The sequence below is a fragment of the Vicia villosa genome, linkage group LG2 (genome assembly GCF_029867415.1).
Source record: "Vicia villosa cultivar HV-30 ecotype Madison, WI linkage group LG2, Vvil1.0, whole genome shotgun sequence".
Classification (NCBI taxonomy): Eukaryota; Viridiplantae; Streptophyta; class Magnoliopsida; order Fabales; family Fabaceae; genus Vicia; species Vicia villosa.
In genome coordinates, this window is record NC_081181.1 from 182565449 (window position 1) to 182582965 (window position 17517).

Consider the following 17517-nt stretch of genomic DNA (forward strand, 5'->3'; position numbering starts at 1 on the left):
GTGTTGAAAGATTTCTACCAAAGTTGCGATTAATGGTTTGCCATCATCAAAAAGGGGGAGTATGTGAGTACAAGAATAACACTCACAAAGAGGTTTTTGATTCATGGGAAACCCAACAAGCATACAAGCAACAAGGTGGAATCAGAAGAACTCAAGGGAAAGCTAGAATTGGCATTTTGGAACAGAGTAGGTCGACCCACTATACACTTAGGTCGACCTAAATCAAGCAAAATAAGCAAAAGGGAGAAAAGTTGCAGTTAGGTCGACCTACTATCAACCTAGGTCGACCTAAAATGAAGAAAAACTCATATACTTCTGCTAGGTCGACTCACACATCAGTTAGGTCGACCCAAAATGAAGAAAAACTCACATACTTCTGCTAGGTCGACTCAAGCAACATCCAGGTCGACCTAAACAGATGAATTGTTCCAAAAAGGATCCTGAAGACAATTCTGGTCGACCTACTTACAAAACAGGTCGACCTAACTGGAAGCAAAACAAAGACACTTCTGTTAGGTCGACCCAAGCTCGTTAACAGGTCGACCTAACTGATCAAGAAAGTCAAAATTATGTTATCTCTTGGCTCCAACTGTTATGCACTCATATATATTGTGCAAGGGTTAATTATTCAACAACACCAACGACTGAAAGATACATAAACGCTTCTCATCTTCGTTCTTCGTCATCTCCAACACAATTACATATAATCATTCTTGCGTTGCGGGTTAGTGATGAGTTCGATAACGTCCATGGAACGGAATTGAAGATTCCTAGTGGGTGAAGGTTTGTGGGGTTTGTTGGTGAATAAAATCTGCGGGTTTTGTCCTCCACGATGGGTGGTTCTTGGGGGTTTTTATCAAGAGGCGTTCATTGAGGATTCGGCTGAGTGTAACGATTGAGGAACGGGGAGTTCAAGGAATCAAGACACTGCAGAAGGGAATCGAAGTGAAGCTCTTGGATAACCTTGATCTTGCTCAAGATTAAGGGGGAAGAAGATTCAAAGGATCGACATAATTGGTTTATCGTTTATCGCTTTGTTATCTTCTTTGTATAAACTACTTTCAACATTAATGAAAGATATCCCAAATTCAATTTTGATTTGGGGGCAGACGTAGTCGTAGCGAGGACGATCGACGAACTGCCTAAACAAATATCGTGTTCTTGCCGCTTTTACTTTCTCTTTTAGATTCTGTTCATAATTGGTTATAAGTGCAAATTGATCAACGATTCAAATGTTAAAATTGTGAATTAAAGTTCTGCACAAACATCACAATTCACCACAACTTGAATCACCATCAATTTGAACATATCACCAAGTGTTTGTGTTTTTGCTTATTCCAATCTTACTGCATTGCAAATCAAAGTTTGTCAATCTAGAAGTTAATTGGTTTTCAGTTGTGAAACGTATTGGTTAGCTATCATATCACTTCACTATTAATCCCACTTATATTTTGGTTTTGAAACACATACGACCTTTGCAATAGCGGTCCGGAATAGACGCAAGTCGATTCAGAACCGCTTTCGCTCAAGTTAGTAGAAAAATCCGTAAAAACTTAGTGAGATCTATTCACCCCCCTCTAGATCTTTAGGCCAGCGTCTAACATTAATTACACTTGTTCATTAATCATGTGATTGTTTTCATCATGGCTCAAACTCATATAATATTCATCTACTTAATCTAAATGCAAGGTTCTCATGATGACAACCTGCAACAACCTTTTAGTGCAATGGGTATATCATCTGTGTCTTTAGTAAAACTTTAGTTAAATAATCCATTTTATTATGTTTTAACTTTTCAGTTAGTTTTTCTAACTAAGTCACATTTGAATGTTTTTTTTTTCCGAATCGATGTACACATTCATTATCAAACTTGAGAATATCTTGATATTTCTAGCTTTCCAAATTGCATGAATTTCAAATGGAGCTAAATATGTGGTTGATCAAGCATACACACATTGACTAGCCATATGTGTAAAATCTAGCAAGAAAATTACATTTCAATATGACCCATCAACAATACTATTATTTTCTTAAACCTTCGCCAATTGGGAGTTGCATGCGTCAAAGCTGTTATCCTTGCGAGTAAAGAATCCTAAACGATGGGAGGTTGGGCTGTTGTAAATCTGTGTATGGTAAAAGGTCATAACTAAAACACAGTCAATATGAATTCAATAATCTATTTTTCTCATATCTAAAGTAGATGATTTGAAAGAAAAACTTAATTGTTTTGATAGTTATATTTATTAACATTTAGTTTTAGTCTTATTATAATGTAGCACATAAATCAACCAATTTTACTTTGCGCCATCTTCGTTCTTATTACGAAGTCAGTGCGCTCTATTCACAAGTACAATAACGTCTATCTCTTACAAAGTTAACATGATTTTTGTGGATACCATAATTTTACTTGTCACATTGAAGCTTTTGTTAGTGCAAATATTTCAAAACTTATATGACCGAACTATTCATCATGGCTCCCCAAGAAAAACAAGTGCTTTATGTGACTGAACCTTATGACAAAAGATGGTCAATTGTTATCTCAAGATTATACATTCCTCATAGTGATGAAAATCATTAAATTTTGATAATCCTTGGACTCCTTTTTACCTAACACATGTGCCTAGTTTATATGAAGAAATTGATAGAGATGATATGCATGCTATTCATAATGATAATGAAGAAGGCATATGAGAAAATGATCAAGTAAATATTTTCTATCGTCTATTCATTATTTATGACACATGTTATAATTTCAAGGTTATATACTAATGTGTTTTATTATTTCAAATTATAGGAGTTTAAAGTCATAACACCAAAAGGCAAGAGACATTTTTCAGGTTGTAGATATTATTTGATGTAACGATGTGTAAATTATATGTTGTTTTTGTCATTTTGGTTTTGCCGATGTAATACAATTTTTAGTTCTTAATAGTCGACATCTATGAGTGTGGTTCCTAAATAGTTTGTGTTGGTGTTTCAGCTCTGTTTATGATTCACAAAAATACGGTTTTAAAAAAATTTGATTTTTGTCAAATCAAATTTTAGACCACGATTAGTTCTTTCAACTGTGGTTATATGTTGTGCACTAACCAGATTAATTTATTTTGATAGGAAAAAGAAACTTAATTTAAAGGCACAAGGGGTGCACAACCCATCAAAAACAAAGGGACAACCGAAACAATCCAACAACAAAAACGTCAAAGATGTCCTAAAGAAGTAGTCGGAGAGTCACACGAATCCAATCATAACGAATTTCTACCCGGAGTACTGCAACTCAAAAGAAACCAATCCCTGGACAAAAGCTTAATCATTCCCAACTCATCAAACTTAAAAAGAAACACTCCTTAGAAAATATTAGCGTTCCACAAGGCCAAATAGACAAACATAAGGCTAAACCAAAAAATTAACCTAAATCCAAATGAAATCTACTTCTAGTAGAAGATTCTAAAGTGATCAATCGCTCGACAATAGAAGTTAACACTGGAGGCAAATCAACCTGAAGCCAATCACAAGTGTTTTTCTACCAAGAAAACGAGACCGAACACCCACCAAAGAGATGTTAGACATCTTCCCATTTCTTAAAACACAAAGGGAAAAATAAATTATGTTAACCAACCAAAACTCCACATTTAGACAAGTCTAATTTAGTTTGAAAACGATTCAAAAGTAATCTTCAACTAAAGAAAAGAGATTTACTCGGGGATTTAGTTTTCCACAAAGATTTCAAATCTAAAAGAACATTGTCATCCACGATTATAGAACTGAAACTACAAGTCAAAATCTTCTTGTAACAGTCTTTAACTTAAAAACCTCTTGTCTGCCTCTGCCAAATACAAACGTTTTTATGCCCACGAGTAGGTTGAACCTGCTAAAAGACCATCAACAATGCGACCAAAGAAGCCGTTTCGGCCTAGGAGGGAACTCAGAGAGAAAACTGCAACTGCCAAGTCCAAATATTAATTAGCCAGAAACTGTTATCGAAAATCCCATTGCTGACCGGCGTTGTGTAATGGAAAATATCTTGAAACAACCTGCAAAAAGGGACAACACCCAACCATCTATACTACCAGAAACCAATAAAGTATACGCTTCCCAACTTGCACACAATAGAAGATGTGAACCAGTTTTCTTGATTAACCTCATGATTCGAAACAAACCGGGCAAAGATCTATCCACGAAAGAGAGGTTTATTTCCCACCCGATAATTGGTATCAACAAGAATCTTCCTCTTAATATCACTATACCTGCACGAAAGAAGGTTAGTCCAAATATAAGTGTCGTCGCTCAAGATTTTCCATTTCCACTTGCAAAGAAATGCGAGATTAAAATTTCCATAATGCTTAATGCCAAGTATCAGTCTTTTTTCGGAAAACGAATTGAGTCGCAACCAATCCTATTAATATTCTTATCCTTCACACCTCCCCATATAAAAACTCTTTGAAGCATGATTATCTTTTTGATGATGGCTTTCGAAGCTTTTGTTGGGAATAAATGTCACTAGAAAGGGGGGGGTTGAATAGTGACCTCTTAAAATTTTAGTTTTAGTGTGAGAGAAAGATATAAGACAATATAAACCTGAAAATAAAGAACACACAGAGGTTTATACTAGTTCACCAAAGGGGTTAGTCCAGTCCTCACGCACAATGAGATTTTCTTATATCTTACACTTTTATCCTTTAAACCAGGGATAAAAATGTTATGCTTTACACAACCTCAAAAGGCTTTTACACACACACACTAAAGTATTACTTTAGATCTTTCTTTCTCTTTTGTTACAAACAAGATTTTATATCTCTTGAAGATATACAAAGGTGTTTAATGGATGATTTGAATTTGATTCACTATTTGGCAGTGATAAGTATTTCTTCCTCTTCTTATGAATAAGATAAGATTTTTGATTTTGATTCAAAATGAGATTAAGCTTGGATGAGAAAGTTATTTTCTTCTTTGCAAGAGGTGCTTGTTATATAGGAGCTAGAATGAATATGACTGTTTGTACTTGAGGATTCAGAAGATAGGAGCTAAAATATCTTTTCTTAGCAGGATGTGTACTTTGAGGAGACCAGAAACTAGTCCTTTGAATAGATAAACTATCTGTCTTAGCTGGCAGTGTACTTTGAGGATTCAGAAGATAGTTCCTTGAGTAGATGATCATTATCATTTGAATATATGTACGTTGGTTTATTTTTATTTGATGGAATCTGCTGTCATTTGTACTGATTACTTTTGCCAATGTTTTGATAAGATCAATGTTAAAGCTAAAACAAAATATATATAAGATCTAACATTACGAGGACCTGCAAGAACACTTGTTAGAGGAGTTAGGATAATAACATGTTGTCCTAAAAACTCAGATTTGTTTCAACATTCTCCCCCTTTTTGAGGATGACCAACTTACTATAGATTTTGTTTTAGTTTAAGCTCCCTCTGCGAACATATTAACTTATTTTTATTTTAGAAACTGATGTCTTTAGATTTTTGCTCCCCCTGAATATATGTTGTCTATTTTTGTATGAGTCTGGTTAAAAAATTTGTGGCACATATTTTGTAACAGATTGGACCAGATCATAGTATATACTTCTTTTGATAAAAATAGCATATATCTTTTTAGCATAATCTAAAACATATATTTTATCATTTTTCCCTAAATGATTATGCATGAGATATTTATCAAACAAATTTAAAGACTTAAGAGAGATCCAAACATTGTCATACATGTTCAACAAAAGTGGATCCTTAAGAAAAGCTTTAATAAAAGCATAAAGCATACAACTTTAAAATTAGTAGAGCTAAACTTTTGCTGCTACTAATTTTCCAGATGTTTGATAATGCATAGGCAGACATAATTAAAAAATATCCAAGGTAAACAAAATAAACAACATAAATATTCTCCCCCTTTGGACAGCCACAAAAAGAAGGGGGTTTAACCTTGGAATGCCAAAATAGTCATGAAGCTAGCCATTAGATATTATCAGTAGGACCGTGAGGTGGAGCCTGAAGAAACGGGAAATCAAAGTCTGGAATGACTGGATGAGGAATGTGTGGGAATGCTTTTGGAAGAAACACTTTGGAATGCCATTCAAAGAAGGCTTGATTCTGTCTGCCAAGACTAACCACTGATCTTTGAAGAGCAGACAAGTCATCCTGAGATGAGCTTGAGTTAGCAATGTGATCCTCTTTGAAAGCTTTGAAAGAGTTTGGAGCAGGACCAGCAGAGGTGGTATTAAACCACGTCAGGTTTAGAGAGCCAAAGTGTTCTTGAGCAGTTGTTTCTTGTTGAGTAAACTGAGGTGGAGAATCATAAGAGTCATAAATTGGAGCTTGGCTAAAAAAGTCATTGAGGTTGCTTTCTGAGGGTGGATTGTTAGGTGTAGGGGATGAGGTAGGGGCAAACGGATTCTCAGTGAAATCAGACACATTGTTGGGTACAGCAGTGGGGATGGTTAAAATGGTGCTTTAAGGAATAGGTTGAATGATAGAATAGAGAGTTATAGCAATTGGATCAAAGCCACCAGAGAAAGTTAAGTCCAGAGATTGATTGAGAACTTGATGCTGAAAGAGCAAGGCACAAGATCATCATTTATGGGAAAAGTGATGTTGGAGGCAATGTTGAGGTCAACTTCGGGAGAGTGATCAAAGACTGGGGTTTGGGTGATTGGGGAAGCTAGAGATTCAGATGTTTGGACAAAGGTATCTTCAGCAACAATTTTTGGAGGTGAGGTAAACACAATAGTTTAAGAGGGCAGAGAGTGATCAGGTGGAGTTGTGATGGAGGGAATTGGTGAATGGAGCACTTCAGGGATATTTTGTTCAGTGGGTTGATGTGAGGGTGAGACGGGTTCCTTAATGGGGGATTCAGTTTTTTCAATTTGTGGAGAGTGAGCTTTAGAAGCTTCAGCACTAGTTGGTTTGGACATGAAATGACCAATTTCTGGTTTAGCATGGTCTGTTGCGGTGAAGGTTTTAACCTTTTTCTTAACATCAGCAGTTTTGACCAACCGTTTTTCGTTTTTGAAGCACAGGATTTGAAGTACAGGGAGGTTCATCTTTGAGAGGCGACAATCATGAATGGCTCCAGCACCCATGAAGGATGTGGCATCATCAGTGGGGATTTTGAAGTGTTTAAACACAAGTGATAAGAATCCTCCATAAGGAGCAGTTCTTCCTTTTCTGCATATGTGTTTCATGAAGCTTAGGATTAGGTATCCTAATTGAAGGGGATGACGATTTAGGAGATGGAAGATCACTAGAATGTCATACTTGGATAGTTTTTCTAGGCTACCTGCTCTAGGAATGACATTATGGATGGACATTTTGTGTAAAATGCGAGGGACGGGATTTACATTTGAAGACCCTAGGGGTTTTGTGGTATCAACCAGAAGTTCACGATAAACATTATCCATGGTGGTTTTGTACAACCCAACCCATTCTTGTGAAAAGAGATGGATGCCAGAATCAGAGATGTTAAGGATTTGACATATTAGGGATGGAGTTAGGGTTATGGTTGTATCTTTGATGGTGGATTTGAGAGTCAAATCGTTGGTTTCTGAGTGGATTGCAGCATAGAAACTACGAACTAGTTTTGGGTAAGTTTCAATTTCTAGGGTTAACATCTTTTGCCATCCTTGAACGATTACAAGCTCTTCGATGTTGTAACCACGGACAGCGAAGCTCTCAAAATCCATGGGTTTGTCAAATATTACACTTATGTTCCTCCATTTTGAGTTGATAAGGTCCAGTGCATGTTTGGAAGAGAAAATGACATCTTGATGTGAGTCAAGTTCAGCATCATCTGGGCAAGTTTCTTCATCCGAGTCATCGGATATGCCAATTGTGGACTTCACAGGTTTTGTTTTTTTGAAGACGAGAAGACTTGCGGATTCCAGAAGTCTTAGCGGTTTTTGCATGTGATTTGGGATTTTCTGGAAGAATGAAGGAGAGTGGTTTTTCGTTTAGGGTGTCTTGGTCGATTTCACATGAAGACTTGGTTGGTTGAGGTTTAGTGTTGATGTCTGATTTAGGGTTGATGTCTGAAGAAGACATGGTTTTTGACGTTACAGAGATATTAAAGATGAAGATTTTTGGGATACAAAAAGCTTTGGGGAGATGAGATGAATGAGAGATTTGGGTGGATGATAAAAAGAAGAGTGTAGGCATGGTGGAACACCACTAGAAAAACAGTTATTAGCGTAGGCCATTAGCGGACGCTAAATGCTAAAAAACCGACACTAATACGTATTTAGCGTCGGTTTAGAGTCGGTGTCGAGCCTTGAATAAAACATGCGAAGCTACTGAATAGCGTCGGTGGAAGAGGAGCCGAAGCTACTTAGCCTCGGTTTAACCGAGGCTAGACGGTCGCTAAGGAACCGACGGTACATTTTAAAAAAAAAGTGAAAAATCAATATTTATTTTAGCGTCGGTAAAGACTACGCTAAAGTCAAAACATTAAGGTCAACAATTCCAATTAGCGTTGCATGGGCTGACTCTAAAGTCAACAAAAAAAGTCAATATTTAAAATAGAGTCGGCCTAACCACCTCTATAGTCAACAAAAAAGTCAAGAATTGTTTTAGCATCTGTTAAGCCGACTCTAAAGTCCACATAGAAGTAGTCAACAATTTGTTTTTGCGTCGGTTAAACCTACGCTAAAATCAACATAGAATGGTCAACAGTTGTTTAGCGTTGCTTTCACCGACTCTAATGTCAGGTCAATAATTTAAGTAGCGTCGGTTTAGCCGACTCTATAGTCAACCAAGACTTAGTCTACAATTTCTTTTAGCGTCGGTTTAGCCGACTCTAAATTCGAAGTCAGCCAATAGATACAGTTTCTAACGATATTTGAATCCCACTATCTAAGGAAGCAAAATTATATCAAGGAATAAACTTCCTTTTGTGATTACACCACGTATAGCAGTTCTTTCAATAAATTGTTCATACAAATAACATAAACACAAAACATAATCAACCCAATGTATATCATATATTTAAAATATCATTATGTTCTCACATACCACATATAACTCTTATATGTCTTTCATGTGATTTTTTTGCTCCTCTGCTAACTTATTTTCAAATTCTTTCTATTGATTTTCCAACTTCTTCTCAAACTCTTCTATCATTTATTTTTGCACCTATCTAGTGCTTTTTCTCAATGGACTAAACCACCCTCTCAAGCCGATACCATCTCCAATACCACGTACACACCCATCATGCTTCTTTGATCCGACTGCTTCTACTAATATATCATGTTGTGGTTCTGAAACAAAGGAACCTTATCGGGCTTAGATAAACAAGGAATCCTACACAACATAATAAGACATACAATGTTAATTATCAAAGCAATTTGAATAACACATAATATACGAACAACAAGTCCTACTTTCAATTTTCTCAGCGACTAATCTTTAGGTATATAAAGTAGTCTCCATTTGGTATTTGTCGAGCCCTCTTCCACTTCTCATGTCGTGATGGTGGACATGGTTCTCGTTCACAACTCATGGAGTCCTCATCTCTTAGTTGTTGTATTTTTCAACAATTATTATTTTCTCAAATTTTTTATATCTCCCATGAGATAATCTATCAGTGTATTTGTTTTTTGTCTTGATCACTTGTCCTGCTTCACTTTTAAAATGTTTTAAACATTTAGAAAGGTATCAACTTGCATGGTTGTATCTATAATGCATAAGCATAACATTATCAGTAAATACATCTAGTATTAACCATGAACTACGAGAATTCACAAAAGTTTTCCAAACCTTCCTAAAAAGATAAGGATATCTCATCCACGGAAGCTCAAGATTACGCTTAGGCTCCGTGATGTAGTCACGTGTAAACGTGGCTTAAAATCCTTCCAAGATGTACCATCATAAGTGATCCACTTTTTTTTCAACTAAGAATCATCGGTAAACTCAAACGCCAACTACACATTTACATTAAGAAGTATGTATTAGGGTTTATATAAAGTAATATTGCATCGATGAAACTTAAAATTAGTACTTGAACGCTATTCCATATGCTATCTTTATTCTCTTCTATTACATGTTTTCAATCATTTATCAATATGTTGACTTTGCTACACCCAAGGAACGCAACATAATTCTTAAAAAAAAAATGAAGAATGAGGACTATAAAGTATTGTATAAGTAGAACTAAACTCGACCGGGAATTTGACACCCGACTTGCGGATTTTTAATAACTTGGCCATCAAAGTGGCCCCTCATTGTTTTATCTCTTTGACTCCTATAGATTGAGAATTATTTGTACTAGTTTCATTTGTATAAGTAGCTTCGTCGCTACTAGATGGGGAATATCATTATTTATCAAGACATAAAACAATCAACGTCAAGACACAAACATCAACATCAATGGGATATCAACAATAATGGCATCATCAACAACAATGGCATCATCAACACAACGACATTAACAACAACAACAAATACATAAGCAACAATGACATCATCAACATAATATGGCATCATCAACAACAACAAATACATAAGCAACAATGGCATCATCTGCACAATATGGCATTCACAACATCAAATACATAAGCAAAAATGACATCATCAACATAATGACATCAACAATCACAAATACATAAGCAACAATAGCATCATCAACAAAATAGTATCAATAACAACAAATACATAAACAACAATCGCATCATCAACATAAACTCAAAGACACATAAACTCAAAGACAACGAGAAACAACGATATTATAGATGCACGGGGAAAACATTTGCGTATCTAGTTAAAAACGAGTAACACGTTGTGCCTTCTTAACTATACTTCGTGGTTGTATTTTCTCATTTTCCATAAAAATATTTTATAGAATGGTCAACAGTTGTTTAGCGTTGCTTTCACCGACTCTAATGTCAGGTCAATAATTTAAGTAGCGTCGGTTTAGCCGACTCTATAGTCAACCAAGACTTAGTCTACAATTTCTTTTAGCGTCGGTTTAGCCGACTCTAAATTCGAAGTCAGCCAATAGATACAGTTTCTAACGATATTTGAATCCCACTATCTAAGGAAGCAAAATTATATCAAGGATGTGCATAAAGAATTTAGCTTCCGAAACAATCAGAAACACCGTCGCTACTTGCACTTGATTTGAATCCAAAGCTAAAATACGAACCCTAGCGCGTCTTCTCCATATTCACTCTTCAACCTAGGTATTCATTCATCCATGTTCATTGTATTTTGGCTCGATCTCTTTTCTCTTTTTTTGTGACAATTGCTTTCTTATTGTGATTGTTGCGCTGAAAATCTTAATTTGCTTGAGAGTAAAGTGAATGTTGATGAGAATTTAAGGTTCTTTTTATGCTTGTTAAGGTTTTAATTAGCTTTTTAGGGTTATTGATTGTGGCTGATATGCACTTTGAAACATCTAAGAGTATTGAGAAATTAGGGTTTGCTGCCTGAGAATAATCAAATCATAATGGATGATGATATTATATTTTGTTATGTTTTAGGTTTAACAAGGAAGTTGGAATGGTGGACGGTGGTAGAATCAAGCTTAAGACATGGCAGCAGGCTGCGGTGGCATTTGGTTCAGCGGTCGGAGCGCTTTTGAATCCGCGTAGAGCTGATTTGATAGCGGCTCTTGGTGAAACAGCTGGAAAACCTGCCTTTGAAAGGGTTCTTCAAAGGATGAAATCTTCCCCCGAAGGAAGGGTCGGTAATCGTTTCTCATTACCTTTTTCGCTATTTTCATTGCTCATCATGTTGTGATACCATCTTCTTGTTCTTGTTGTTGAGGTTAAATGTTGAGTGCTTTTTCTTATATAATCTTGTTTAATAGGCAGTACTGTTGGAGCGCCCTCGTGTTGTATCGGCAAATGTAGGACATGCTTGGGACCTTCCACCAAATACATTTGGTGCTGCCTATGCTAGATTTATGGGATCCAGGAACTTTTCACCAGACGATCGGCCTCCTGTGCGGTTCATGGATACAGATGAGCTGGCCTACGTTGCAATGCGAGCTCGTGAGGTTCATGACTTCTGGCACACCCTTTTTGACCTTCCTACTAACTTGATTGGGGAGTCAGCGCTGAAAGTAATCGAGTTTCAACAGATGTATCTTCCTATGTGCATGATGTCTGTTGTAGGGGGCACAACAAGATTCAGCGAAAAACAGAGAAAATTGTTTTTTCAACACTACTTCCCATGGGCTCTTCGTGCCGGCACACAATGCAATGATCTAATGTGTGTGTATTATGAGCAGCATTTTCATGAAGATTTAGAAGATGTTCGCAGAAAATTGGGAATTGTTCCGGTCCCTGCTGTTCCTTGACTGAATTCTTTCCGAGCTGATAAGTTGTATTTATACAGTGCAACCGCATTCAATTTTCTTAATAATGTCCAATGCAATAGCTGTCTCCTGATACTTAGCCAGTTTTGTATAGGTTGGATTTCATCAATGACTATATCAGTCAATTAAATTAAATAGAATCACGAACATAGGTTTGGTTTTATAATCATCCATTGCTATAGTGTTCCTGCCAAAAGGAAAACCGATCCAGTTTTTAAACAACCATATTACAATAGAAATTTGGAATACTATTTTGTTTCATTTCAGGTTTACAATTTTGAAGTAGAAAGTTTATGGTGTTGATCAATAATTATTACTCTGCAACATCTGATTTTTACCAAAGCTCTGCGGTACCATATTTATGAAATCAGAGCCTCTCATCAGATATGGAAGGAACATAATCAATGGGAGTTTACTTTGTTGCCGGAGATGAAGACTGCTGGTGGAAATAATTCGAGTCCTATTGGGCATATTAGCTCGGTAGCAGAATATCAGTGTTCCAATCCCCATTACTCGTAACAATGTCAGCTCAGCGATATTGAGAGAAGGAATGTCATCATGGTTAGCAATACTGGAAGCAGAAAGCACCCTCGAAAGGAGCCATACATGATTCCAAACATTCGTTGATTCCCCATTACTAATATCCCAAAAAGAATTTCGTTGCAGCAAATCTCAGTTCTTTCCCAAATTCCTTCAAAAGTTAGAATCATTACTCTTGGTGATAATGTATCTCACATGCTTATTTCCTCTGCCATTCATGAATTTCCAACCAAGTTTCAGTAAGCAAGCTTCATTATTTGTTACCAAATTCTTCAGACCCAGACCCCCGCTATCTTAGGAGTAGTAAGGGTACTACACTTGACAATATGCATGTGTTTCTCTTCATCAGTATCGCCCCAAACAAATTTTCTTTGCATCTTTGAATCTCCTTAAGACCTTCCTTGTGTAGAGCATATGACAGCATAATGTAAGTTGGCATTGCTTCAATAACGGACTTGGCAGCAATGACAACTCTACCAACAAAAGACAAATTCTTGGCCTTCTAGTTTGTGAGCTTTGAATTAATGTTCTCCATAAGGTATCTAAAATCTTTATTCTTAGGTGATTTACCTGAGAATATTTTGTAATTTTTCCAAAGCCCTTTAGTGTCAGGCAAACTAAGGCAAGGATGTCCTCTACCTTGAGACAAGAAAATCTAAGATTAGGTTGTCTTTAGTGGTTGCTCGTAATCAAGTGTCATTATAGCGGAATCTACCTTTTTATTGACCGAATCTAGCTTGCATTGTTAAACAGATATGAAAAAGAAGCATAAGTAAACACAAAATTCAGTGGTTGGTGTCCATAACTACTTATGGAGAAAAGTTAAAACAATTAAGCCTACTTGGCAAAATGTAGTGCTTGTGATGTCTAGGAATAATTGCCAACAACTGCTATTGCCGAATACCCTCATTATTTGTGTATACTTGGCATGTAAGAAGACACTTGATAATAAATTTGTAGATGATGTAAAAAAAATGTCTCTGCTAGGGCACGAAACGGAAAACCCTGAGTCAAGTCATGCGAAATCCAAAGACGAGGAGGATTTGCATGCAAGAAGCACAAAGAAAGTCAAAGAGGGTGAGCATGTGTTCTCTGTATCATCGTCACAACCACTAAACTACGCTGACGTGATCAATATGCAGAGGAATGAGATGGAAGGGAAGCAATCATATCGAGATAAGGTGGTGGGAGGTAATGTGGATGAGTTGTCGGACTATAATAAAGATGATGACAATATTGATATCGAAGCGGAAGAGGAGGGAGAAGAAGAGAGAATGAAGGTGGAAGAGGTTCGATTGGGAGACTATGAATGCCCTAATTTCGTTTTCTCTAAACTGGAGGAGAAAAGGTTGTATCGGCCATGGAGGAGGGGAGTAATTGTGAAACTGCTGGGGAGGAGAATAGGGTATAAGGCTCTAGAGACTAGATTGAAGCAGATGTGGGTGCGAAAAGGAGTTATTAACATAATCGACCTTAGCAACGATTATTATCTGGTAGCCTTTTCGCATGAAGATGATCAGTATGCAGCTCTTATGGATGGACCGTGGTTCATTTATGATCATTATTTGACGGTGAAAGAGTGGAGTCCAAACTTTCAACCTGCAAGTGAAACGATAAAAGAGGTGGCAGTTTGGGTACGAATCTCCGGTTTGCCAATTGAGTATTATGATAAGGATGCTCTTCATTTCATAGGAGATAGAATTGGCAAGACAGTTAAGGTGGATAAAAACACTCTAACTCAAGAACGTGGGAAGTATGCAAGGTTATGTGTTCAGGTTGATCTGACGAAACCGTTGATTGCGATGTTCACCATCAAAGAGAGGAAATACAATGTGGAATACGAGGGCCTACACCTCCTCTGTGTGAACTGCGGAAGATTTGGGCATTACAAAGAGGGATGCATAGAAAAGGGACGTGGTTCCAGTGCTGATGAAACAAACATAAATGGAAAAGAAGGAGTAGTCGAGTCAAATGTAGTTTTGATGGGGAATGTCGTGGATGGACCGTGGAAAATAGTGCAAAAAACCAGAAGATACAAGAAGTCAAACATGCAAAAGAGTTTTAATGTAGGAGAAAGCAGCGGAGGAAATATAGCAGGGAGACAGTATGGGAATCAAGCCAGAAATAGTGTTGCACCGGGAGCATTCAAAGGTGATCCGACAATAATAGCTGCTGATTTAAAAAATAAGGGATCTCGATTTATTGCTCTAAGTGAGGAAATACCAGAATTCAATAAAGAGGAGATGGTGACTAAAGACAGTAGTAATCACATGTGTGAGGTGGAGACGGAGGATAAGGAAGGAAAAGCTGTGAGGACTCGTCAAGTAGAGGAAGGCTTAGATCAGGTGCAACAAGGTGGAGAGTCAAAATTCACCAAAAAAAAGAAAACGAATGGTAAGAATGTGAAGGTGAACAAAGGAATTAAAATAGTGGAGATTTCAAGGGAGAAAACTATGAACGAACAAAAATTGGCGGCAAGAAGCGGGAAAAATTTTAAAGGAAAGGCGGTGTCTCAAGTTAGAAAAGGGGTGGAGAATTTGAAGGAACTGATGGGTTCAAACTTTATAGAAAGTTTACAGGGCCAAATAAACAATAAAGATAGCGATGGTGATATTGAGAAGGAATCAGGAGTGGAAGTTACAAACTATAGCAAGGATGTCTGTGGTCTAGAGACTGTTTTACCAAATGTACCGAGACCTCCCAACTGGGATAATGTGGTTTTAACTCCCATACCAGTGGAAGAGAGACATGAGGGAGGAAAGGAGAGCAATTATAACGTGGTGGAAAGTTCGGATTCTGATATGGAGGAGGGATGTCAGTTTGGACCTGTTAATGGGGAACCCCGCGGGGAACGCCCCGTTCGGGGCCCCAAAGATGGGGAATTTTCCCCCGTGGGGGCGGGGATGGGGAGAAAAATTCCCCCGAGAGCATTTTGGGGACGGGGACGGGGAATACATCCCCCGCCCCGCGGGGACCCCGCCCCGCCTATTATTTTAATATAGTTAATTTAATATATATTTTAGATTAGATTTTTTAGTCATTTCCTTTATGTTTATTTATAAAAATAAATAAATATTCATGTATTTATTAAGAGAGAGAAATGTAAATATTAGACCCTAAAAAAGTTGAAGCGTTTCATTTTCTTCTGCCAGACATTTAGAGTCTCAGACGTTAGACTCATTTTTTCTTCTCCAGTCAAATCTCCATTCATCTTTCTCTTCCAATTCCATCTTCTCTGCTAGTGCCAAGGCTTACCACCGTCCATCATCTCTTCTATTTGGTGTGCTTCCATTATTCACAGCTCTTACAATTTCATCAATAAGGTTTGATTTTCATAAATTTATTCATGTAATTATTTATAGGAAAAAATAGATTATTTCTCTTTGATTCTCATAAATCTGTTTATATTATTGTTTATAGAAAAAAGTAGATTGTTTCTCCTTGATTCTCATAAACCTGTTCATGTAATTGCTTATAGGAAAAGTTGATTATTTTGATTAACGTTAAATTAAATTGTTTAAAAAATTTAAAGTTATCAAATCATTTGCATATTAAAAAATATAAAATAATCAAAAAATTACTCATTTTTATCTCTTTTTAAATATTTTTGTGTTCATTTTTTAACTATACTATGCATTTGTAATTAAAATAATGTCATCAGTTTTTCCTTAAAAAATATTAAAATATATTTTTCCTATTTTTTATTAATATATCACACTATAATTTAATTTTTTATATTAAACAAAAAAAATATTACTTTTTTAATGAATAAATATATCATGCTATCACCCATAAAAAAACCAAATATCTTATATTTCTAATTATTAATGAAATAATAACATATAAGTATAAACAATAATATATCATGCTATCACCCATAAAAAAAATCATATATCTTATATTTCTAATTATAAGACCAAATCCATTAAGTGTAATGCATCAATAAAAAAATCATATATCTTATATCATGTTATCAGTATCACCCATAAAAAAAACAATATATCCTATTTTACACGAGTAAATATATCATGTATATACTTAAATAAATGTATTATCAATGTATATAATTAATTAATATATGTTATTATTTCTAATTGAAAAGTTACAGTAAATAAGGCATAATATATTTAGAAATAGAAGTATCTGCTCGAGGCTTGATTGCTTTACATGGATAGTTTCCTAATGAATAAAAATAGTAGGATTTTCTTGTGGAACTGCAGAGGTGCAGCTCACAAATCTTTTTACCGTTATTGTAAGCAATACGTTAGTGCTAATAATCCTAGTATGATAGTAATCATGGAGACAAGATGTGATCCCGCCAGACTGTCTCGTACTTTTAAAATGCTTGGCTATGATGGTTTTGAAGCTACGGAAGTGCATGGTTATTCAGGAGGAATAGCGATAGGATGGAAGCCAGAGCATATGAGAGTTCAGACTTGCATTAAGCATTTTCAGTACATGCATCTGATGGTGAATTATCCAAATAAGGCGCCTTGGTTTTTCACTGCTGTCTATGCGAGCCCGTTAGAAGAAAGACGAAAAATCTTATGGGAAGAGTTGAGGCATATTGCAGATATGATGCAAGAAGCTTGGATTTTTGCTGGAGATTTAAACGATATTACATCAGCAGATGAGAAAAGAGGAGGAGCTGCAATTTCTGTCCG

At 36.3% G+C, this 17517-nt stretch overlaps 1 protein-coding gene across 1 annotated transcript; it reads left to right on the plus strand.

Moving 5' to 3' along the window:
• The first annotated feature begins 11077 nt into the window (after positions 1–11077).
• LOC131647607 (ubiquinone biosynthesis protein COQ4 homolog, mitochondrial-like) lies at positions 11078–12574 on the plus strand. Its single transcript, XM_058917479.1, has 3 exons — positions 11078–11174; positions 11475–11676; positions 11804–12574. The coding sequence occupies exons 2-3, from the start codon at positions 11494–11496 to the stop codon at positions 12293–12295; spliced, it is 675 nt and encodes a 224-aa protein (XP_058773462.1). The 5' UTR covers positions 11078–11174; positions 11475–11493; the 3' UTR covers positions 12296–12574.
• The last annotated feature ends 4943 nt before the right edge of the window (positions 12575–17517 follow it).

Coding starts and splice junctions, on each gene's coding strand:
- LOC131647607 (XM_058917479.1), top strand. CDS start 11,494: ATGGTGGACGGTGGTAGAATCAAGCTTAAGACATGGCAGCAGGCTGCG. Junction 11,677..11,803: donor AATCTTCCCCCGAAGGAAGG/GTCGGTAATCGT, acceptor CTTGTTTAATAG/GCAGTACTGTTGGAGCGCCC.